General features: G+C 38.9%; 1 protein-coding gene across 1 annotated transcript; it reads left to right on the top strand.

The window, feature by feature from the left end:
* Positions 1–1,451: 1,451 nt before the first annotated feature.
* On the top strand, positions 1,452–24,063 carry LOC128355699 (vesicle-associated membrane protein-associated protein B/C-like). Its single transcript, XM_053316026.1, has 6 exons — positions 1,452–1,696; positions 10,481–10,633; positions 17,079–17,182; positions 18,861–18,941; positions 20,193–20,372; positions 22,182–24,063. The coding sequence occupies exons 1-6, from the start codon at positions 1,639–1,641 to the stop codon at positions 22,335–22,337; spliced, it is 732 nt and encodes a 243-aa protein (XP_053172001.1). The 5' UTR covers positions 1,452–1,638; the 3' UTR covers positions 22,338–24,063.
* Positions 24,064–24,411: the final 348 nt, after the last annotated feature.

Genomic DNA, 24,411 nt, shown 5'->3' on the forward strand with positions numbered 1-24,411 from the left:
ATACTGACATTCATGAAATTGATGGTTAGTTGTTTCCTTTTTTTTTTACACATTGGTTTTCAATATTCACAAACCTTGAGACACATTTTTAGTGGAATATACATATCTACATATATTTGTTGGCGATAACAAATTCAAAAGGGCCCCTGCAGCCCTGGAAGCATCCTTTTTTCTTTTTTTTTGTTTAATCTTTATTTATATAATGGAATTTACAACAGGTTTACCATAGCAACAACAGTAACATGGCAAAAATATGGTAGAGGTGGTGCACAGATCATAATACATCAATATAGTAATACAAAGAAAAAACAAACTTAAACAAAATTAAATAAATTACAAATCTGTAATTTTGACAGATTTAGAGTGTGTGCAGTATTTTAGTATGTCCAAGTGGGATGACATGAAGACGTTATGGTTTGGTTTCTGTTTTGCAAAGTGTTTCTGGTGTCTGTGTGTGTGAAAGTTGGCTCAAGATAAGATGTATCTTTATTGATCCCCTTTGGGAGAAATGCAAATGGCCACACACAGCAGTACAGTGAGAAAAAAGCTGCAGCATAAGGGTGAAAGTGATAGAATAAATAAAATAAAATACTATATACAGTAAACAATCTCTTTGTAAATAAATCTGTAATATATATAAATGTGCAATATGCACAAGTTCATGAGATTATATACATGTGTGCAAGGTTTCTGGGATTAAAATGGTAAGGACAGCATCAGTCTTTTTTTAGTGGGAGTGGGAGGTACTGGGAGCTGTGGTGTCTGATGGCTGATGGTGCAAATCAAATTCAGAATATAAGGGTCTAGTTTTCACACATTTAGGGTTTGTACAGTATTTTAGTGTGTCCAGGTTGGATGCCATAATGACAGTAAGGTTTGGTTTCTGTTGTGCAAAGTTTTGCTGGTGTGTGTGTAAAAATACTAGTAATAGTAAGGACCGTGGGAGGTACAGGAAGCTGTGGTTTTAGGCAGTTTTGCAAATCAAATTCAATATATAAGGGTATTACAATAAAGTTTGGTTTCTGTTTTGCAAAGTTTTGCTGGTGTGTGTGTGTGTGTGTGTGTGTGTGTGTGTGTGTGTGTGTGTGTGTGTGTGTGTGTGAAAGTTTGCTAGACATAATATATGTTTTTGTATTGAGTAGTAGGCCTAGTAATAGTAAGGACAGCTTCAGTCTTTTTTAATGGGAGTGGGAGGTATTGGGGTCTGTGGTGTTGTACAGTGTGATGGCTGATGGTATGAAAGAGCCCCCCAGCAAAAAACCCCACAAAAAACAAAAACAACCAAACAAAAACATAAAAAATAATTAGAACGTAGAGTTTGAGGTGAGTATCTTGGTGGGGTATTTGCCCCTGGATGCACCCTGTCACCCTCCCCGCTGGGTGGCTATGCAGAGGCAGTGACGTCACCGCCCTGCCTCTCACTCCCTTCCTGCTGCATCACAACAGCCGTCAGTAGCTCGAGTAGCACTACAGGGGGACCGGGGGCTTCAGGAGGATCTGCAGCCAACACACTCATTAAAAAAGACAACAACAACTCCTCTACTGACTTTTGCTGCACTCAACAAACATCCTATTACACGGGGGTTTACCGACAGGGGACTGGTTGCAGCGCGATAACCCCGCTCCAGCTGTTGGGAGATGGCCAGGCCGGAACAGGTCCTGCTCTTGGAGCCTCAGCACGAACTCAAATTCAGAGGTAAAGAGAGGAGGGAGGGGGGAGAGGAGCTGCCTCTACCAGCAGGGATAGGGGGCAAGAAGGAGGGGGGTTACCAAAGCTGCTGCATGCATTTTTTTCTTTTTTCCCCCTACTAATATCGCCCTCGACTGCAGGTCAAATAGCTCAGGAGCTAGTTAGCTCTGTGGATTAGCTTCCCACTGCTAAGCTAATGCTAGCCAGGGCCCTGTCACACATTTCTCCTGCAGCTGCTTGTGTTTTTTATTTTTGTAAAGGATGCAACACATTAAAACATGTGTCCACTAGGAAATTTACAGTCACATTGCATATGCGACAAACATCCTCCTAAATGTGCAAGCCTTTTTCTTCATTGCACACAAGCTGCAACATCCTTAGCAGGTGTAGCAGGCTAACATTAGCTCTCTCTCTCTCCCTGTGTGATTGGCTGTGTCGCTGTGTTGGCCAGCCAGCTGTCATTTAATAACTTGACAGCTCACAGGACGGAATAAGTGTGCAACCTCTGCTGCAGGTCACCAGACATGCCCCACTGTCCGTCCTCATCGCTTTTGAGCCTCACTATCCTTTTCATTGAGTCTCATTGGCATTGGAGGGGGGACGGGGACGGGGGTGGGGGGTCACGTTGCTTTAGGCCCAAATAATGTTACATAAACACATGATATTATTGTATCTGTTTTTCAGATTATAGATATCCTGTCACCATTTGAAATATTGTTTTTTTATTTGCGAGGGTAAGGAGCTAAAGTATTTGGCATTATGTGTTTTTTTTAGGGACAGTTGGGGTTATATATAATATACAGTAAACTTTTCCTTTAATCAGGAGTGAGGTTTGTTCATATCAGCTGTAGAGTCAGTGTTGCCTGTGGTTTTGGTTTCTTTATGCTTAAAAGACAATTACTCTTAAATCACCCAGCAGCAATTAAAATATTAGGGCTGAGTGTTGTTTAAAAAATTACAATACAAGCACCAATCCAAGTACCCTTAAAGTAATATTGATACCAATCGAGTTCTTCATTCAATACCCATACACAAATGCATTTTGAAAGTCTACCAGACAATCACATGTTGCATTAAACTGAAGAACGTTTGCGTTGATTGGCAGTGAGCAAGTCTGTATAGATAATCATATTTTCTTGTTGTGGGTGCAAAAAGGATCTATTGCAGGTATCGTTTGACTGGAGAGGTTTTGATACTACTTGGTGCTACTTAATTTTGGTCGATACCTTAAAAATATTGAGTACTGATAGCTCTATAAAATATGCCATTATTTATCACAAAAGCCACCTTTGTTTTATTGTAATGGGATGCACTACAGCTCCAGGCTTCATCGATTCACACAACAACTGATTTGATAGATCATATTATGGATAAGAGGACAGGTTGGTCAGGTTATGTTTTAAAGGATAGATTCACAATAATTGAACTGTTATCTGCCTGTATGAGCATATGCATATGGTGTATTCATACCAATCATTATATTATGTGTTTGCAATGTGAATGGCGGGGGACAAAATCCACAGTCATTCATTTAAAAGTCCATCTGACGATAATATGAGGCTTCAGCGTTCTGAGTTAGTCAAATCCAGCAGATACCTTCCTCAGTTACAGTCTTTGTAGTAAAAATGTCCCTCTTTATGTCTGGATCGGCAGTGTTTTCCTGTTCAGCTGCAGCAGAGAAATTGTAATAAAAAGAGGGAATTTGGCACTAAAAAGACAATAACTTTGGAAGATATTGAATTTATTTGATTAAGTTGGACAGCTAAAGTACATTAGCTTCAAAGAAACTTTTAAATGAATTTTTGCACACATTAATGAGTGAGTTTCATACCTAATCACTTACAGCGCAAGTCAAATGTTTGGACACACTTTTTTCATTCAACTGAATGGAAAAGTACTTTATCAGTGCATCTCTTAATGGCCAGTATGAACAGGATGAATGATTACAGCAATAACAATAGGTGTCATTGTTCAATTGGGCACCTGATTATTGTTTTAGGGCAGACTTTACTAAACTGTGAACCTGTCCTTAAAGGTGAACTATGTTTAAAGTATCAGCACTGAGCTGAAATGTGCACCTGAGGCTTTACCTTGTGATATTCACCATGATTACAGTGTAAGAGTAAAAGTATAATATTACCTGTATTCATTATATTAAGGTGCTGTCATGTCTGAATCACCTGTGTGTTGCGAATAGTAATAAATAATCGTGAGTTGTATCAGACACAGCCTCACAGTGTCAGAGTCCACCATTAGGCCCGTAAATTGTATTTGAGCTCTTATATACCAGGAAGTATCCTGATATGTGGAAAATAATGGACAAAGCAGAGTCCGAAAAAATGCCACAATACCATTTCCTCCACCGAGTCTGTTATTTTCTATTTTCCACTCTTATAAGACACCTCAGAGTGTATTTTAGTGGTTGCACCATCATGGATATTTTACCACAGGCAACAAGAGAAGTTGTGTTCAAATCATCAATCATTTTTATAGCTTGTTTTCTAGTCAGTTTTAACCAGTTGTATGGTCCATTTAGTGTGAGTTCAAGAATAAAACTCTCATTATTCTATACTTTCTTTATACATTTATGAGTATTTACAGCAGGGGTGTCAAACTCATTTAAATTCAAAGGCCACATACAGCCAATTGATCTTATGTGGGCCGGACCAGTAAAACCATTGCATAACCTATGAATAATAAATAATGAATAATATATATTAACTAACTAGAATAGACCATCTATTCCCAAAATAGATTCATTTATACTCTAATACTCTGAGATGCAATATCAACAATATTATGTCTCAGTCTGGAACACAGTTTTGTTTTATTGATCATCACAGAAAAAGCTTGTTCATAAATGATAATGCTTGTTCATGATAAGTTGTCCCAAACATGCACAGACCTGGTAAGAGATACTGATAAAAATGTGTCCAAATCCATTGAGGCAAATTTGTCCTTCAAATCTGAATCACGATACAGATGAATTATTTCAAGTTGAATGGCAGGGTATTTGTTGAAAAACTGGAATAACTTTTCAGCAATTTTCATACTTTGCAAAGTTGTACAGTGGGCCGTATTGGACCCAGTTGTATGGTCAATGGTATTAGTGTGAGTTTAAGGATAAAACATGCATTATTCTGTACTTTCTTTATACATTTGTGAGTATTTACAACATCAGACTGGTGTATGTGGGATTGACTCAAAAGAAACTTTATGATATAAAACATCATCTCCCCCAGTGTAACGCTGCGGCTCATTTTTAAAAATATTTAATGCAGTTTTAGGACGACTGAATGAGCTCTATCAGACTCTGACTGTGGGCAGTACTTACCAGCAGGACCAGCTCATTACTGCTCTTTTTTCATGTGATTTGTACAGAATATTGATAACCTTATCCTTTAAACTGGTAACTTAGCATGTATCCGAAGCACTGTTGCTATGGTTACCTGGCGTTTAATATATACCTTGTGCACTGGTTCAGAGCTGTAGTGATAGTGAAAGTGACTGGTTAAACAATTTAGAACAGGCACATGGCAGCCAATCAGAAACTAGTATTTTAAGTGATGTATAAAGGGTGTAATCAGATGATAAAGTGTTAACAAGACAGAAGGAACTATGTGCGGACTCAGTATACGAGACAATACCACAAATCACATGTCCACGCTCAGGCCCTGAAGTAATATGTAGGAATTCAGTGTGAAACATCAGGAAATAAAAAGGAGGTCTGTCACGAGTGAGTTCTCTCCAATGTGAAGGACTAGAGTTTCTCATTTTTAATTCTTTTTTTTTTTTTTTTTTTTTTTTACAAAAACACGCCCAGCTCCACTCAGTTTTATCTGCTATATTTATGAAGTGTAACCTTGAAAGAAGACAGTGTTAAATATCAGCTCTTCATAATAGTTTTTAACTGCCGTTTGTGGTTCTCGTGAGCTGGACGTGATCCAGAGAAACTCTCAGGAAGTAGTAGATCAGGTGTACAGTAGTCTGTGCCGTGAGTCCTTTTCATTAAAAGCCTTCAGATGTGAAGCCAAGCTTGTGAGGGTCTGAATTTCCTCTCTGTCTTTGCTCAACGGGGAAGGGAAGTGTCAGTTGCTCTGGATGTTTGCTGAACTGAAACTTTATCTTGAATCTGGTGTATGTGCTAATTCTGAAATAGCTCCATGTTTTCATGCACAGCAAGTGTGCTCTCTCAACTGTGAATGTCCTCACCGCTGTTATAGCTTCTGTAGAGACCTAATATTTCATTTTACCAGAAAGCTTGAAGATATAAATGTTAGATAAATGGAAATTGGTCAAAAAAATTCAGGGTTCACTGTCACTACTACTACTACTACTACTACTAATAATAATAACAATAATAATAGTAACTTTATTTGTAAAGCACCGTTCATACAAGAAAAGTAGTTCAAAATGCAGTACGTGACAGTATGTGAGGGTTAAAAGAAGCGCATCACAGAAATGCATCAGTGTGAAGATGACTGTTAGAAAAGTGAGTTAAACGCTAAAGTGAAGCGGTAAGTTTATAGCTTTCCTTTAAAAGTGTTTAGCGATAGTGTGTTGTTGTTGTGTTTCTTTACCTGTTGGGTAAGAAGTCATGAGTTGTGCTTTTTCTGAGAGTAGTAGTAGAATTTCTCCTTTTCAGCAGCTTAAAAAAACATCAACAGACCACCAGTGTTTCAAACCCCAAATCAAATGTAGATTATCCACTAATATATTAGCGAGTCCCTATTTATGATGATGATATTAACAGCTCTTAATGCAGCTGCTACGTTACAGAAACATTGCTCACAAATAAAATTTGGATTTTTCATAGAAATGGATTGATGTATGAGTGATTTATGAATAATATTTGTTTTATATGATGTTTTAATGATTCCATAAAGTTCCAAAATGAAACTTGGTTCCCGTAAGTCTGACTGATGTAAAATGTGCGGTACTGGCACCGTGTCCGCTAGGTTTGGGAAGTCACACTACGCGTTCCTTCGTCATCATGCCTCAGTTGACTGTGAATTAGCTATGCTGTCTCTGGAGGTGCATAAACACACAGGTGACTAACGTCTGCCAGTTAGATATCTGGATGCATTTTGCAGTAGTTTCTGGAGTTTTCTGACAAATAAAAAGAAACTGTTGCCAGAAAATAACTCTGAATACATTGATGTGGTTTTGTGGAGCAAGTCTTAGGTGATACTTACTTACATTGGGGATTTGTAGGCCTTTTTTCTGTTGTAGTCATGCTTTGAGGCCTTATACCCAACAGATTTGCTCCTCTGTTAATGTCATTACTAGTAAAAAAGGAAAGAAATCCTCGCATCAAAGTGGAAATTGTTCACCTCATTCGTCATTTTAGGATGAATCAAAAGGCGAGGTGCTGCATGCTCTTGTGGTTGTTATTGAATGTGACTGCAATAACTTATAAAAAAAAACACACACCTAAATGTAGCCTGGTTCCAGAGCCTTAAAATCACTGCCCACATCTTAGATTTTGTCTGTAACAGCAGACCTGGTGTTGTGCTCACTGATGGCTGTTTCCCCAGTTTTGGGGGAGAAAAAACAACGAGCCATTTAGAGCTATGAATGGGAACCTAATCTTCTTGTGCCAGAACGAGAAAGATAACAGAAAAATTGGCCCAAAATGGCGATGTGTGTGAATTAGATGTGGCAAAGCTATGCAGACTGTACGTCTCATGAATCGGCATATCTCTTCAGTTAAGGTGAAAAACTTTTAACTGCTCGTGGCGCTTGCTGCTTCGTTCCAGAAAGACTGAAAATTACGTTTACTGGACGCCTGTGTCCAGTCCCTGCTGATTGCCATGCAGTAAACATCGTTTTCAGTCTCCACGGACGACGCAGTGAGTGCTAGAAGCAGTTTTAAAGTTTTGTGAAGTGAGGGCCGAAATAACTGATAACATGAACACAGTGTCAGACTGAATAAACAAGAGAAATGAAATAGCATTTTAGTCTTTTTATTAGGTTATTCTGAATCCACCTGTCTTGAAAATGGACTGTAATTATAAACATTATGGGGACTGGTTTATTTTCAGCCTCATATTCTGACTGAATTGCCATTTTGTAATGACATTATTACCTTCTCATGGGATATTTTTTAGTGTGTGTGTGTGTGTGTGGGTGGGGGGGGGCGGGGGGGGGGGGGGGGGGGCGTCTGTATCTGAGAGTACAGCTGAGGCTGAAGGGAATACAGGGATTTTCACAGTTGGTTTAATAACTCTAGCAGAAGTCCTTGAGGAGATTGTAATGGATTTGCAGCAAAGTCGAGGTTTGTGTCTGATTTAAAAACACAGGTAGTGAGCTACCAAAGTGGCTGTGCTCCATACAAATTACTGACTTTGCAGAAACTGGGCCCTAGATAGTAAATTACCAACAAAGATGTGTTTCCTATTTGTCTTATGTTGTTTCAGGTTTGAGAACTGCTGCGTTTGTAGTCATCAATAGCAGGGGTAAATGGGGGGTGATTAGACACAGGCTTTGTGAACTCGCCCACCTTTTCCCCCTCCTACGTGTCCTCATTTCTCTTTTACTCTCTCAGTCGAACATCACCTTGACCACCCTATAATTTCGAAACCAATACAAATTATTAGGCACAAATTGCACAGAGCTGATGTCCGCTGAGGTTCAAGGCTTTTAAAGAAGAGAGTGAGGACTGGAAAAAAATGTCTAGCCCGGGGTCAGGGAATTAAACAAGACAAAATTAGCCAATTTTCCTGAAAGTTTCAAATGTAAGTTACACGTGCAAAGATAAAAACAGAAACAACAATTAAAACAATGATGAATCTAAACAATTTACCTACAGTAAAAACCGGTGTATAAGATGAACCTTTAACACCATGTTTTGTTTTCTTATACATCGGTCTGTCCTATTCACCACTAAAATACAGAGAGAGGTTGGATCTGCATATGATTATAGGTATGTAAAACAATAACTATAACAACAAGTATAACTTTATGATGTGAGCGTCCACACTTATGAACTACAGCATCCTGTAAACAGCAGTGTCAAGCACACTCTGCACGCTCCAGCTGTTTTGGCAACTAATGAAAATAGACTATTGATGACCCGTTAAAGAAGTATTTCACGACACTAGTTGTTTCAGTGTTTACAGACCAAACTGATGTTGAAGTGCGATATGCAAAAGCATGACTCGGCAGTAGTCTATTTGTGCACAGCTGCAGCTCTGATGAAGAGTTTTTGGGACTCGAGTAAGCACACAGGTACACACTGTATCAAATATGTGAAGTTGCTGTATTCTTATAAAAGGTATAATTGAAGCTCATAACCCGAACCCGGACCATTAACCATTAACCTGACACACTGTTTCAGGTGTAATATTTGAGTTCAAATTGTGTTTCAAATGAAAGTAAATTGAGAAAGTGTAAACATATGTGTTTATTAATGAATATCTACTGGTGCATCCAATTAAACCAGTCTTTATTAGAAAAGTGTTTTACCCAGCATGAGATCCCTCAAAAATAGTCTGCGTCTTATACACCGGTTTTTACGGTAAATAAAAAACACTGATGGTCTCGGACAATCACTTCACCTTCACTCACCTTTGAGATTTGGCAGACCGGCTGTTTTCTGATGAGGCTTTTTATTGTTAGTTTTTCTGCATTATTGACGGATCCGTGCAGCTTAATGCATCTGGCCTTGCAAGGAGCCTCCAATATGTGGTCTGCATCAACAATGATTGCTGTAATTAGTTAAGGGCGGACTGAATCAGCTATTCTGATCATGCAGTAGAGGAAGCGTGTGATTTATGGATTCATACACACGGGGTTCAACTCTTTAAAGCGTTTGCTAAATTGACACTACAATGGTGTTTCTTAATAAAGAGGACAAAGTAGATGTCAGGGGTAGTTATCAATGCAGAGAGGAAAGTAAGTTGAAAAAGGATGGTTTAGTTTGCATTCTTGACAGGTCACAATGCAACGAATAGTGCTGCCATACTCACAAATAGTCCAATGTCAACAGTGTGGGTTACTGAGACAGCAATATTTTGGATTTTAATGTGAGAAACAAACTGGATTTATTTATCTTGAGAGCACCTCCCAGTCAAACATATTAAAAACCTGCATTAGTTGAACTGGCAGAAAAAAGCATGTTTAGTCAAATGTCAAATCAAATAAAGAAAATATGTAGCAGAAGGTCCAAATTGTGGGAAGTAGACTGAGTTTGTTATAATTAAAGTCACATCGAGTTAGACTTTGAATGATCATATTTAAATGTGTTAGCATACCTGTCGCATATTTTTAATACGCTTAACTCACTGGTATTTCACTCTCCTAATTCATTTTAACATTCCCATGGCTTTAATAAGCTCTGATTGGCCAGTCTACTGTCTATATACAATGTAACTGTGTGTTTTTGGGAAAATCAGTGTTAAATATAGCACATTTTGAACCTGGAACTTGGTCCTCTACTGTGGTGAAAGTGATTCAATATTCATGGTAAAATAAATCAGAACAAAATATTCACAGTTTCCACATGACACTTTTATGCCAGTGGCAGTTTATTCTCCATCAGCCTTTTTACAAACATTATCCAAATATTAGGCTTGACATTTACTGTGACTTATATAGTTTTCTCTTTGCCCCAAGATACTCAGATTATCCTTTTGTTCCGTTTTTATATCTATTAAACCTGCAGTCTCTAGAGGATATAAGACAACAGACTTATCACAAACAGATTTTTTAAAGTGTTTGTGTCATCTCCCTTCTTCTTCTTCTTCTCTTTCTTCTTTTTCTTCTTCTTCTATTTCTTCTTCTTCTCAGGTCCGTTCTCAGACGTGGTCACCACAAATCTCAAGCTCTCCAACCCTACAGACAGGAATGTGTGTTTCAAGGTGAAGACGACAGCGCCGCGCCGGTACTGTGTGCGGCCAAACAGTGGAATCATCGATGCAGGCACTTCAATCAACGTCTCAGGTGATGAATGAATGAATGAATGAATGAATGAATGAATGAGTGGAATAAGGAGCCAAACTTAAGTAAGCTGGAAGCGTACTATACTTAGATACTCTTTTATAGGCCTGTCACAATAATTACATTATCGACTTACCGTACATTAACCGTATTATCAACGTCATCTATATCAACTTATTGTATGATACATGGACATGACCGGCAGAAGCGAGTGGCACTGCTTATATGGAATTAAAGATAAATAACTCTCCAATCCCACCCCCTGCCCCCTTGCATTACTACGCTATTATACTATCATCATATCAGTGGTATAACATGATCTTCAAATGACAATAATGTTGCTTATCGCGATTATTTCAGTGATAATATGTCGTCGAACAAAAGTAGTTATCATGACAGGCCGACTCTTTTACATGATGTGGAGAAACTACTACTTCCGAAACAATGAGTCGATTGCACAAGAACATTTACTCTTTGATCTCATTAAATTACCAAACATTTGCTGCACCTTTGTCTACATGCATCCGGGTGTTTTGACTTTAAGGTGGTAAAATCTGGTGAGCATTTGTTGTTTTTGGACTTCAAATTTGCAGCTATAGTCGCTACAGTAGTGACTTATATATACTTAATATCTGAGTATCTTTGGCTTTGTTTTTCATTTGTATCTTGGAAAATGATGATGAGATTAGCTCTTTTTTTTCCATAAACACCTCTGATACTCCTTTTGTTGTTACCAAGTATTCCCCCGTCTCTTTCGCTGCAGTCTCTTCCCGGCAGACCTCATTTCCAACCATCCACTTTGAGGGAGACAGGTACAGGGTAGTGTTTCCAGACTAGACTGTGCCACCTCTGCCATTTACAGCCAAAGACTCATTTTACAACCTACCCGATCTGGTGTCGACAACCGCAAACTGTGTCACTGGGGCCGGCAGTCAGCAGCGGACGACATATCACCACCTGTGTCAGTTGTCATCATTTTTCACCCATGTTAGACTGAGAAAGGTCACAGGTTTGAGTCCCATAAGGAGATAGATTTTCTGAGAATGTGTTCACTATATGGAAACCCTATAAGCACGGTCTGTAACCTCTTTATGTCATATCTGTCTTCAGGGAGAATTCAAGCCTGCATTGTGTAATCAAAGCAATGCACTTAACAGGCTAACAAGGACTTGTAGCTTCTTATCTTGCAGGAAATGTGCTTGTAAATTGAACACACATATGTTAAAGTCCCACACCCCATAGTAAACTTATACATTTTTTTATTTCATTTTAACTTACTGCATGTAAGAGGAAAAAATACACATATAACACAAGAAATATACATAATACATGCAGAACATTGAGATCAGGAAATGAGAACAATAACTAACAAAAAAGAAATGGGCAGGAGGAGCCAATGAAACCCTGAGGGCTCATCAGGTGGCCCTCCTATTGTGAGACATACAACATAAAAACCCACTACCCACCCAGAGGATTTAACTTATTTTGGTAGAACATACTTCTTTTCAAGACCATGTGGGCGTGAACACTGTGTGTGACTGAAATCTCCCTGTCTCGCCTGAGGTTATGAGTTTATAGGCGGACACCAGCTACACCTTTTATCAGTGGTAAACCTCAAAAACTGAATGGCACAGTATCAGTTTGGTTTCCACTCCATGTCAGTTCAATATGGCAAAATGGCACAAAGTTTATTTGGACTTGAAGAAAGTTTTAAAAAAAACTTCTGTACATACTTACATTGTAGACAATACATACTAAAGAAACATATTTCACATGTCTAGTTGTATCTAAACCATTAAGCTGCTGTACTGTCTCTGCAAACACTTAAAAGCTGTGTAAAGATTAAGTTAAAGATTTTTCCAGAGTATTTCCTCGACCTGCTGCTGTTTAACTACCAGCTGATAGAGATTCACTTCCTACCTCCTGCCTCACAATATACCTGCTCTCCATTTAGACAGGTTTCCCTGCTCTTGCCCCTCTGTGTATGATTGGCATGGCCAAATGGAGAGCACAGCTATACTTATTACTACATGTCGGGTGTCCTCATGTAATCCCCAGCATATTTCTGACTACCTTCAACATGAGCACACGTCTAATGACCGAAGCCTAAATGGATTATTGTCTCGCTTTTGCCACAGTAATGTTATAATATATACCAATATTGCAAATAAGAAAATGTTCTTGTGTGTAAAAAGAGAAATAGTCATTCCCAAAGTAACATTACTGAGTTATTTAGGCAGAAGTATTGTCATGTTATGGTCTCTTATGTCTATATTAGCCAGCTATAGTCTTTAAATGACTTCTTTTAGTCTTGTTTTCTTTATTGAAATGATTTTTAAAATAAAAAACAGCATAAAATCTGTATAGACATCCACTTGCATTGGTGTAGGTAGGGGGGAGCCGTCTGCCACAGGATACCTACCAGTCCATGATGTGTCATTTGCTGGTTAAGCTGAGGATACACACAGAGCTTTTGAAGCTCAACCAAACTGTAACTGTATATGTATTAAACGTAGCCTTGACCGCAGGAATGTTGCTGAGGCTTGATTGGTGTTATGTAGCATCCAGTGGAAAAAAGAAGTGCTGCGAATGTTTCAAAAAACTCCCTGTGTCCACAAATAATTGAGTTTCTTGTGGGAATATGTCAGAAGTTGTGTTTTTGTCTGACATACTGAGGACATGTTAACATTCCCAGGGAGTCAGAAAGCAAAATAACACACCACAATATAAAATAACATCTCTTTTGTTGCAGTTATCTGAATTAGCTTCATTAGCTTTTTTTCTTCACACATTTTCAGTGTGCCTGTTTTGAGATAAGACAGCAAATGGACTCTGTGTCCTTAACTGACATCTGAGTCCGAATTAATAAAACATCTCTGTTCATATGCAACACACGAGGTCTCTTCCAATATTAACAAGCCACATTAGATATTTTACCCACCAGCTACGTTCTTATAACAGAAGTCGACCTCTAGCTGATTCCTTCAAATGAGTGATGCATTCAAATGCCTGTGATTTGTGCGTTATTTCCCCACCCTGAAATAGACTTACTGCCAGTATTTTTATTTATTTATTTTTTTTAACTTTGAATTATATTGAATAAGATGTACCCAGGGGAGTACAATCATGAGTGTGAGATCCTGCTACCCGGAGTGCTGGAATATGAATACGTTTTATAAGAGTTAACTCTTACATCCTGGTGAGTTTTTCCCTCCAGGCTCGTATCTCAACAGCTCCGGTTTACTTCACTGCTCCCCGCCCCCCCACACCGCTCCCACGCCATTTTGTCTCAGTAAGTTTGCTGATCTTTGACCGGGGTTGTGTGTTGAGTAATATATAGGAGTAAGTGGCCGGGGAGCAACCTATGACAAGTAATGCCTCTATGAATAGTTGTGCAAGGGGTCAGTGTTAGAGACAGAGGTGTAACACTGAGCCGTGTGGTGTCATGTGTCATATCTCGTTTCATATTGCATTGTGTTGTAACATTTAAAGCAAGGCTTACACAGTTACCTCGTGTCTCGTATCAGTGCTATGCTAAAGATACATTATTCACTGTGCCTGTCACAACATGTTTTTCTTGTTTTTCTTGTTTTTTTTCTTTTTCTGTTTTTCTTTTTTTTGTTATATTGTTCAACAGATTTTTGTTCTACAGTCTGCTGTGAATAATCCACTTAAAATAGGTCAGACTAATACTGAAGACACAAATATTGCACTTTTATTAAAGCTGGATGACATTATACTTAGAAAATGGAAATGTAAGGTACTGTCTAATGCAACTGAGTCATTATTTTTTGTCAATCATCAAACCCATAGTCATAGAACGGAGCTGATCTGATGATTAATGAATTATTTAAATCATTTTTCCAGAAAAAGCCAAACTTTCTCTCGTTTCAGCCTCTTAATTGTGAAGATTTTCTCCTTTTTCTGTTTTTATATGATTGTAAATTGAATATTTTGGAGACTTTCTAATATTGGTGAAAACAAAACAAGACCTCTGAAGAAGCCACTTGGGGCTCCAGATAATTATGATGAGCAGTTTTAAATATTCCCCAATATTTTATCAGCCAAACAGTAATTCAGTTAATAAATGGATATAAATAACAGGAAGTTGCAGAAGTTGCAGTAAATTGCTGCCCAACTTTTGAGAATAATCTTCTTATTTTGCATATGTGTGGTCATCATTAAAATTTGTAGTATTTTTCATATTTGGAAAATATGAGCATGGTTGTGTTGGTAATGAAGGAACAGAAAGCATGGGTGTAGCTCTGTAAGCACTTCAAAGTAAATAATTAGTGGTAATTCTGTGGTGGGCATCTTGTCTGAAGGGACACAATTAATTAGCGACAGGAAAGGAAAGTTTTCTTACCTCCCTTCCTCACCCTGCTAATGGTTCCATTCATCATCAACTAGCAGGCGGGCGATTACCATCCTGCTTGACTGTGTTGACTACAATTAGCCTCTGTGAGTTTTATAAATGATTGCCCGGCGTGAAGTAAGACTACTAAATCATGCCATTAGCAGAAATAGCTTTTTGTTAAGGTGTGTTCAAAGGCTGCAGATCAAAGATGATTTAAATCACTTTTACCCTCCACTGTAGCTATGTTATTTTCCATCTAGGTATTTGGCTAAAGGCCTTTTTATGTTATGCAGCTTTTGCTCAAAGAACTCGCATGCTTTCCTGCCTCCATTCTCCAGTATTGTCCCCTTGGACCGAAGGTAGATTGCCGTGCAAATTGGGCCTGACTGAAACAGGACGTTCTCAATCTGTTCATGCCGTCTGTTTCTGGTTTGCGATATTGAACTGCCCTGATTGCTGTAATGCTGCACTACATCTCTGAGGTTTTCTACTCTAGGGAGAATTGGCATGTGCCATATATGAAAACCATCCTGATAGCTACGCTGGCTTTGAAATTAAGAGGTCATTTGTTTTGCTGCTGGAAGCCAGGGGAAAAAAACAAAAAAAATGCAGGCATTTTAGACTAAGTTTGTACTTATGTCAAAATATGTCTCTTAAATTACACCCTGATTTAAAACCGTTATCAAAAAGATCACCCATCAATAACCATTTTATCCCCTCAGCTCTTCCAGACCTTAACGCTGACATAAGAAAGTGATCATTGTAAATCACTGTTACTGCTTTAAAATACGTTTCAGTCACTGGAATGACATCAAATAACACGCCACTGACTGAGTGGACTGATGTGGTGATGGGTTAAAGTCGCAAGCCAACCCTACACCTGCTTTTTGTTAGAGGGATATGTAATGTTAAGAAAGAGAGAAGAGAAAAAAAAACAGGGTTGGAAGCTGTTAGAAAGATTACCCCCCGGGGTATTTGTAGATCCGTCAATGTTTCGCTGTCATGGTAACACAAACGCAGAAATAAATCATCTCCACCACTTTTTCCGAGCAGCAGGGGCGAACCCAGAACTTTGAAGACGTGGAGGCCCCTAGTTTGCTGTTTGACAAATACACAGGGTATTTGATATTCAGTAATTCCTCTTTAATCCGAGGAGTGAAGACGTAGTTGAGGAAGAGAGAGAGCGAGAATTGGAAAATTGCTGACGAAAAGAAGTAAAGGATTTCCATAAGTGTTGTTTTTTTTTTATTATTATTTAACCCACAAGTCATATTATGTCCCTGCTTGTCTGCTGTAGTCTGGATTTTACCGACAAAGACACTTAAATAAGTCTCTTTTTTTTTTTCTTTTTTTTTTTACACGTTCTCCTGACGATGACAAACGAGAATTAGGTTGGAAAAAAAACTTGAAATAAAACTGAGGGAGTCCGAACAAAACAAAATGGTTGTACTAACCCAACGTGGACGGCTTCTTGTTCACATAATATTCCGGGATGCATTTGTCGCTCTTCCGCCTCCTTTCTCAGTAACTCTATCACTTTCTTTTTTTCAATAACTCTGAATTAGCAGTTAACAAAAAGGAAATAAACAATCTTAAACTATGTGGCCCTGTAAAGTCTCTGTCTGTTATAGTCAATAATGATTTTAATTTCAATTTTGACCTCATGAGACCTCTCAAATCACAGCTCAGCCTTTTATGGCTTGTGACTGAGGAAGCACCGCTCCAACCTTTTTCTCTCTCTGTTATACTTCAACATATACTGATCTGATATCTTTGCTCTCTTACGCAAATGTAAAACTGTGTATGTCACGGTGTTGGCTTATTTGTATGTTGGGTAACATAAAACTGTCCCATTAAAACATTACGACGCCTCAGGTTTATCTTGTGTATGTAAAAGGTTTCATAATAAGATCCGACTCCTTTGCTCTTTTTTTTTTTTTTTTTTTTTTTAAGCTTTCTTTTGAAATATATTTTCATAACACCAATAAAAAATACAGCTTGAGACAAAACATCTTATCCTTGTGTGTATGTGTGTGAAGGATAAATGTCATTCTGCCTTTGCTGACACTTTGCTGTCATTTTGTGTTTCAGTTATGCTTCAGCCTTTTGACTATGACCCCAATGAGAAGAGCAAACACAAGTTCATGGTCCAGTCCATGCTAGCACCCCCTGACATGACGGACATGGAGGGCGTGGTGAGTGTGTCTCATCTTCTTAAAACCATTTTTTCACTCACAGTGCTTTTAAAACAAACATTGCATTTTATACAGATGTGACACAGTCGCTCATACGGGCGGTCATGTATGATTAACGCTGCTCTTAATAGGACAGAAAACACATCCATTGAATTAAAATGTAAGGAGAGATGGCAACTCCCAGCCTGTTTCACAGTGAGCTCAGTGAAAACACTGTGTGTGGTCTGAAAGTCATCTTTACAATCACTGGCCAGCACACATGCAGTAAATCATCTTAAACATGCCAGCAAGTGTCTTGAGGGTTTGCTATGATATTGTGATACACACACACACACAGGCAACGTGAGTGACAGTTACAAAAGAGACAGTGTGCTGCTGAGGCAGAGCCCGATATTGTGTAAGCCTATGACTGTAACCAAGGTTAGACTTGAAAGTAGAGTTTTGAGGTGGGGTTGTAAGAAGAGCACAACATAGCGAGACTGCACTTCTTCTGGTGGTCAGCGTCTGTCCATTGTTGTTTCACACAAGATGTGGAGTCAGGGAACAATGGACAGAGCGGATCTCTCTGATATAACAGTCCAGCTGTTTATAAAAATGTTAAAAATTAAAAGTTAAATAAGAGCAGCCACAGCCTGAATGAGTATTAGAGAAATAAGACACACTGCCATCCTTACTTATTACAAATTCATTATTTAAACTATATTCATGTAATGCCAAGGAAAGCTTAACTGTCACTTTTCCTCAAAATAAATTTCCATTCGGGTTAGGAATTCAAACCGGCATCTTTGGGATTACATTACGAGCCTATTTAGGGATTTTTGTTAACTTTGGGCTGCTGCCAGTTTGAACCACTGGAGACTCGTCAAATATATGTTTGACCCCTTTGACAGCCTTACAGGCACCAACACCTTCTGAAAAGTAATTCAATTAGGGTGAATGCTTCTCACACTTATTGACGAATAAAACATGCATATCCATACTCACTATAAATAATCATTATGTTAAATTTCCCTGTCAGTATCCATAGAAAACATAGTTTAACAAGGACACACTTTGCTAAGCATGAAGTTCTTTAAACATCAAACAAAACAGTTCAAATGTTTTTCCTAAACTATGATGACAGGTGAGAGAAAGACATATTGGCCATTAAGTAATAAATACAACACTGTTTTTATTGGGGCCAGACATTGTTGAAATCTATTTATTTATTCATCTTTTATGACCCAAGTTAATGCTCTCTGATATTTTGCAGGAATGTGTCTATTTTTATTTATTTGTTTAGAGATTTTACAAAACAGATATCAACATATATTTTATTTCACTTATTTATATTCCTCAAGAATCAAACAGACAGACAGACAAATAAAAACCCCATGTGGCCTCAGCCTCAAACCCAGCAACAACAGGAGGTTCTCTGAGCTTTCTGTCCTCGGTTTAAGAGCCATTATCTGCAGACAGCCACGTCCTTACACACGCTTTATTGCTCTCGCTCTGTCGGTCTTTTATTTCTTTGCCTTAATTCTCTTCAATTATTTAATACACAGAAGGCATATCAATGTAACGCACTGTAACATAGAAAGATAGATTCATAAATGTTAATGACTTTGTATTTTTTCACTGACTGTTGATTGAATAAAGTGAAAATGTGTCTCTTTATTGTGTCCTTCTGTCTCTCTAGTGGAAGGAGGCTAAGCCTGAAGAGCTAATGGACTCCAAGCTGAGGTGTGTTTTTGAGATGCCAGCGGAGAACGAAAAGACGGTAAGCGCACACTGTTTAATAGATGTGCATTTCCATCCACTACTGTTATGTGAATATGAGGCTCATATTGAACATTTTGATGGCGCTAATTCTCCATTAGGGTGCCATTTATGATGTAATTAAAAGAGCGCGAGGCAAAACCTCAAACAATCAAATTAAGTGGAAAAACATGATACATTTGAATAGGATTACAGTCTCCTCATCGAAACCTCAAATTAGTGGATGGAAACGCATTTAATGTATTTTTAATTATCTGTGTGTCATCTATGACAAAACATAACAAAATGCAGCAGTGTTTAGTCATCAAAACTTGAGTATATTCAATTTAGGTTACTTTGTACTTTTAATACAGACATTCAGAGGCAGTAGTTGTAGTTTTGGTTTACTTTGCAGGTTAAGATTTTACACACAAAACGCACAAACACACCATTGGATTAAAATACAAAGCTTTATTATACATAAAACTACCTCTAATAGTCTAAAATAGTTCAAATCAGCTTCACCTCCAGCAGCTACATTACATTCAGTAATAATCAAATACTATGGAGTGTAATACAGACATGTTTGAATGGAGCACCCCTCACCTTTTACCTGCCTTCTCTCTTCCTCATCCTCAATATCTATCTTTTCCTTTTTTTGGTTATTCTCTCGCTCTTAAGCCATTTCTCCATCTTGTCCCACTTTCCTCTGACTCCAGCTGTCTCTCCCTGTCACTCTCACACTCGCAGGCATCAGCAGCTCTTCAGAGGGCCACATTGTTCATTCTCCCGTGCAGTTTATTATTGTTGTGATTCTTCTCAGACCCCACACAGCTGTGGAGATGTTATCTTGTCATGATATGAGCTGATTGTACCGGCTTCACGGACAGCAGGAGGCAAAAGGACCTGTGGTAGTTGTTTTCAGTTCATTATGAGCTGTGCTATACAGACACATGGCTCCCAGTCAGCACTGAGCACCACAGAGTCCGTTTGACAGACATAATGCTGATAGAAACCAGCTTGATCCACTTATGAAAGGCACCCCTGGGTGAACTCTACCATAAACGTAGACGTAGGAGGCTTGAGAAGAGAGTCTGTGTTTCTGCACGGCTGTGAGCATGCATACATACTGCCTATGAAAATCTAAAAGTCCCCAAATGTAAACAGAAAAATTTTATCCCTGTGCCAGCCGTCTCACAGAAACGCCATGGAAACGTTATACTAGCAACAGTCTTATTGCGTTATGTCTTTTCCCCCTGTAACCCACTGACAGCATGACATGGAGTCCAACAAGATGATGTCGTCCAGCTTGCTGAAGTCAGAGTCCTCCGTGTTGCCTCCAAAGTCTATGAGCTCCACCCTTGATGACGGAGAGGTGAAGAAGATTATGGAGGAGTGTAAGAGGCTGCAGATGGAGGCTCAGAGGCTACGGGAAGAAAACAAACAGATCAGGGTGAGTAAGATGACTTGATGACCAGAATCAGTGTATTTTCTTTTTTTCCCATGACAACAGCGTTCAAGACTCAGGAATCACGGCAGGATCACAGAGAATAAGGGCAGTTCAAGGTTGATGATACATATCCAGCTGCTCAACACAACAACTTTAAGCTCACTTTAATTTTTGCTGACATTGCAGTGTGATCGATCAATCACCTGCTGAGATGTCATCTTATCAATTAAGTTACTGAATGATGGTGTAAACAGTCGCCTCATTTATTAAACATGCCCTTTGCAGTGTGATTTAACTCCACTGCTTGTTTTCCTTAAGGACAAGGTTGTAGAATTTAGTCTCCCTTTCCAAGTGTGTAGGAGAACCTATGGTTGCTGCGAAAAATGCAAAAGGCCCTCTCTAGGGCTTGCTTGGTTTGTCCGCTCTGGGCTACTGTAGAAACATGGCGGAAGAAGACCTGCACCCCTACCTAAATATGAAAGGGCTCTTCTTCTATTCTAAGATAATGAAAACACATCAATTCATATTTTCAGGTGATTACACACTAATGAAAACATACTTATGAATATTATATTCCTTTTCTGCCAAGTCTTATTTGTTAGAAGTCACTTAATCTTACACAGCGGAAGTTTAAAGCATAATAATAATAATTTTTCATGTCATAAATAAATTCTTGTGAACGTAGCAGAGGCACTGTTATATTTATAGGGGCACCTCTACTAGAAAAGGCTGCAGAAAACTCTTGTATGTGCCCTCAAATGTTGTATAGATTCACTTTAAAGTCATTATATTCAAATGAGTAACAAAAAACACTAAAAACAACCATTATTGCTTGGGCGTATTGGAATACTAATATTAATGTGGGAAATGGTGAACTGGTCAGACTTGTAACAGATGGTTTAGTTCAGAAAACCAATCTAGTTTCAGGCTTACATCAAAAATGGGAAGGAAATGTTCCTCCACCGGCTGAATAATGAAACCCACATCTCCTTATCAAAATTAAGGGATGACATCACCGAACGTCCAGAGTCACATACGTGTTTCCTGATTATTTTCGTACTGATTGATGATTAGCAAATTAAGTGGAAAATTCGAGTCACAGAGTTTTGCGTCCAAATGTCGTTGCGGTGTCCTCCGCCCCCTTTGTTGTATTTAAACAGAGACAGTAAATCAAGATTGAGGTTTGCATTAAGAGCAGCTGCTTAGATAGACGTAATCAGTGGCAGACCTCAGTGTTCCCTTCTGCAGAATCAATGAGTGCGCCATCAATCACTTTGATCAATGAAGTAAGCTTTATAATTGGGTTTTGTAAAGGTTCGGTTAGGAATATGTCACACACAAAAAACGGGCACAGAAAACCCACAGACCCCCTCCAACGTTCCTCCAAAACACCACCACCTCCCCTTTAAGTTCTTGCCAGAGGCAGAACGACTGTTGGCTGCTCCTGCGGCTGAGATTAAACTAACAGAGAGCCCCCCACCCGCTGCTGGGAAATGAAATGTGTTAAAGCCTGGCGCCTTTTGAGGTCCTCGGGGGATTGGGTCAGATGACGATTTCAACAGATCCCGTTTCTTTGAGCTAATAAATAAATACCGCCTTATCTTATTGACTGATTGACAAACTGATTGTCTTTTTCTTTCTCCATGTTGTCCTCGTCTTGTGTTTCTATTTTCTTCAACTTTCCCCTTTTTTACGTCTCCATATCTCCCCCCCCCCCCCCCCCCCTTCTACACACTCCCTTTCATCACCTCTCAATTACTTCTTTTACCCCCTCCCCTTTTCTACCTTTTCTTTTTATCACCCTGTTTTCAGGAGGACGACGGCCTGCGGATGAGGAAGAGCAACGTGATGTCATCTCAGCACTCATCAGTTGGCATGAAGAGAGAGGAGGGGTTGAGCGCCCGCATGATGGCCCTCATCGTGCTCTTCTTTGTCGTGGGCCTCATCGTGGGCAAGTTGGTCTTGTAGAGCGCGGCGCAGTTCGGTTGTCGGTTGCAGCATGCTTTTCGGGGGATGAAAAACAAACACGGGGGATCTGGGATTTTGGATCAGAAATGCCATATCCGCTGGGTGGGAGGGAGGGGGTGGTACTAGTTTTGATTCAGTCTCATTTATGTAAAAAAATTCAAAGGTAATGTATGAGGAAAAAAAAGAAAAAGAAAAAAATATTCATCATCTATGAACAAACCTACTGTTACAGGTCTTGCCTCTACGTAATCATCACATAATCATTCTGGCCCTCTTCCCAAAAGTTTCATGTATACAGATGACTGTGGTTCTGTGGGGTGGGGGGTAATGGAAACATGATTTAATGCTAGTGATTCAGACCAATGGATTTTCTAACACCGGCGAGATAGTGTTGGTGCGATTGAGTCAGTTTGCAAATGTGCGAATGTCATTTTAGTGCATTATTAGTGTTGTTTCTTTTCTAAATGACGGAGGCCAGAGCCTATGTATATGTATACGTAATCCCTCCCGCCCCCCTCCTCCACCCCCACTGTACAGTATATCCAGGTGTTCCTTCCAGCTAAACCCCCTTTAAGGAAGGAATGTACCAGAGAGATGATCCAGACAGTCGGGGTTACACACAGGGCTATCAAACTGACTCTTCAATCAGAGGCGTTGTAAAAAATCTGCGTGTCTTTGATTGTAGAACAACCTTGATCAGTGTATGAAACACTAGACCATAGGTATTTTCTTTCCTTGTGTCCTTTTTTTTCTTTTTTTTTTCTTTTCTTACCTTATTCCCATCACCTGTCACTCAGTGCTCACCACATCCCCAAGGTGTCAGAGGGGGATGTTTGATTGCATGCGTTCACACAGTGTTGCATTTGGACTTTTGAATCTAATTTAATTGCTTTTATAATGGTGATAATAATAATGTCATTTGGCTGTAGGTTGCACAACTACATTTTCTGATTTTCTCTCTCTCTCTTTTGTGTTTTATTGCATTTTTATGATTTTAAAGTAAATTTTGTTGTTAGGGTTTAAAGCATTTGAGAATATTGCAGCTATCTGAAATGAGCTCCAGATTTGTAGGATTTGATCATTTTTCTGTAAATGTTCTCCAGATGAAAGCCTTGCCTTGTGACCTGTTTGGGCAAGTTATTCTCAGGCCAAGATGGAGGTATATATAGATATAGATATATATATATATATATAAAATTCATTTGCATATATACATACACACAGACACGCACACACACACAAACACACACATGCACACACACACACACACACACATATAAAGCATGCGTACATACAGTACAGTGAAAAACCACCAATGGACAGAAGGTGCATGTAGAGGCAAACGGTTATGTGTTTCCCAGACAACATCGACAACCCCTAAGCTCCTGTTTCAGCATCCTAACAAAGAGACCTTAGTCTTTTCCCGCTCTTTTTTGTTTTCTCATATTTTCCTACTGAGCCATGCATTTGTTGACATTGTGTTTTGATTGGGGCAAATGTATGTCAGAGATCAACTGAGTGTTTTAAGCTGCATGCTCCAGCTCTCTCCACTGCTGGTGAGCTTGCCTTTTTTTTTCTTTTTGTTAGTTTTTTTTCACTCTACTTCACTTGCAGGCCTGTGTTCAGTTTTGGTGTTTGTTCAGCATTTATCCGCTGCTTATTAATGTTATATCCTCACTGCATTTTAAAAGTTGTTTTAATTTTTAATACACTAAGGTTAAGAGTGTCTCATTTTGATCTTCCTGAAGCATACAACATTTATTTAATTTTTTTTTTTTTTTCTCAAGTGAGAGTGTATGTGTGTGTGTGTATATGTGTGAGAGGGGGAGGGGGGTAGCATACACCCTAGCTTTAGCCTTGAGGGACCACATGATGACATTGTACTGTTCGAGAGCCGATGGTTATATTTGGTCAAAAACAAACAACAATACTCTGAAATTGTTTTATCTCCAAATTTGCATATTGAGGAAGACAAAAAAAGCAGGGGAGACTCACTCTACTTATTTACTTATTCAATGAAGAGCACAGTTGGTCACATTTTTATGCCACTGTATCCACAAAACGACGCATAATC

This window comes from Scomber japonicus, chromosome 3 (genome assembly GCF_027409825.1).
Source record: "Scomber japonicus isolate fScoJap1 chromosome 3, fScoJap1.pri, whole genome shotgun sequence".
NCBI lineage: Eukaryota > Metazoa > Chordata > Actinopteri > Scombriformes > Scombridae > Scomber > Scomber japonicus.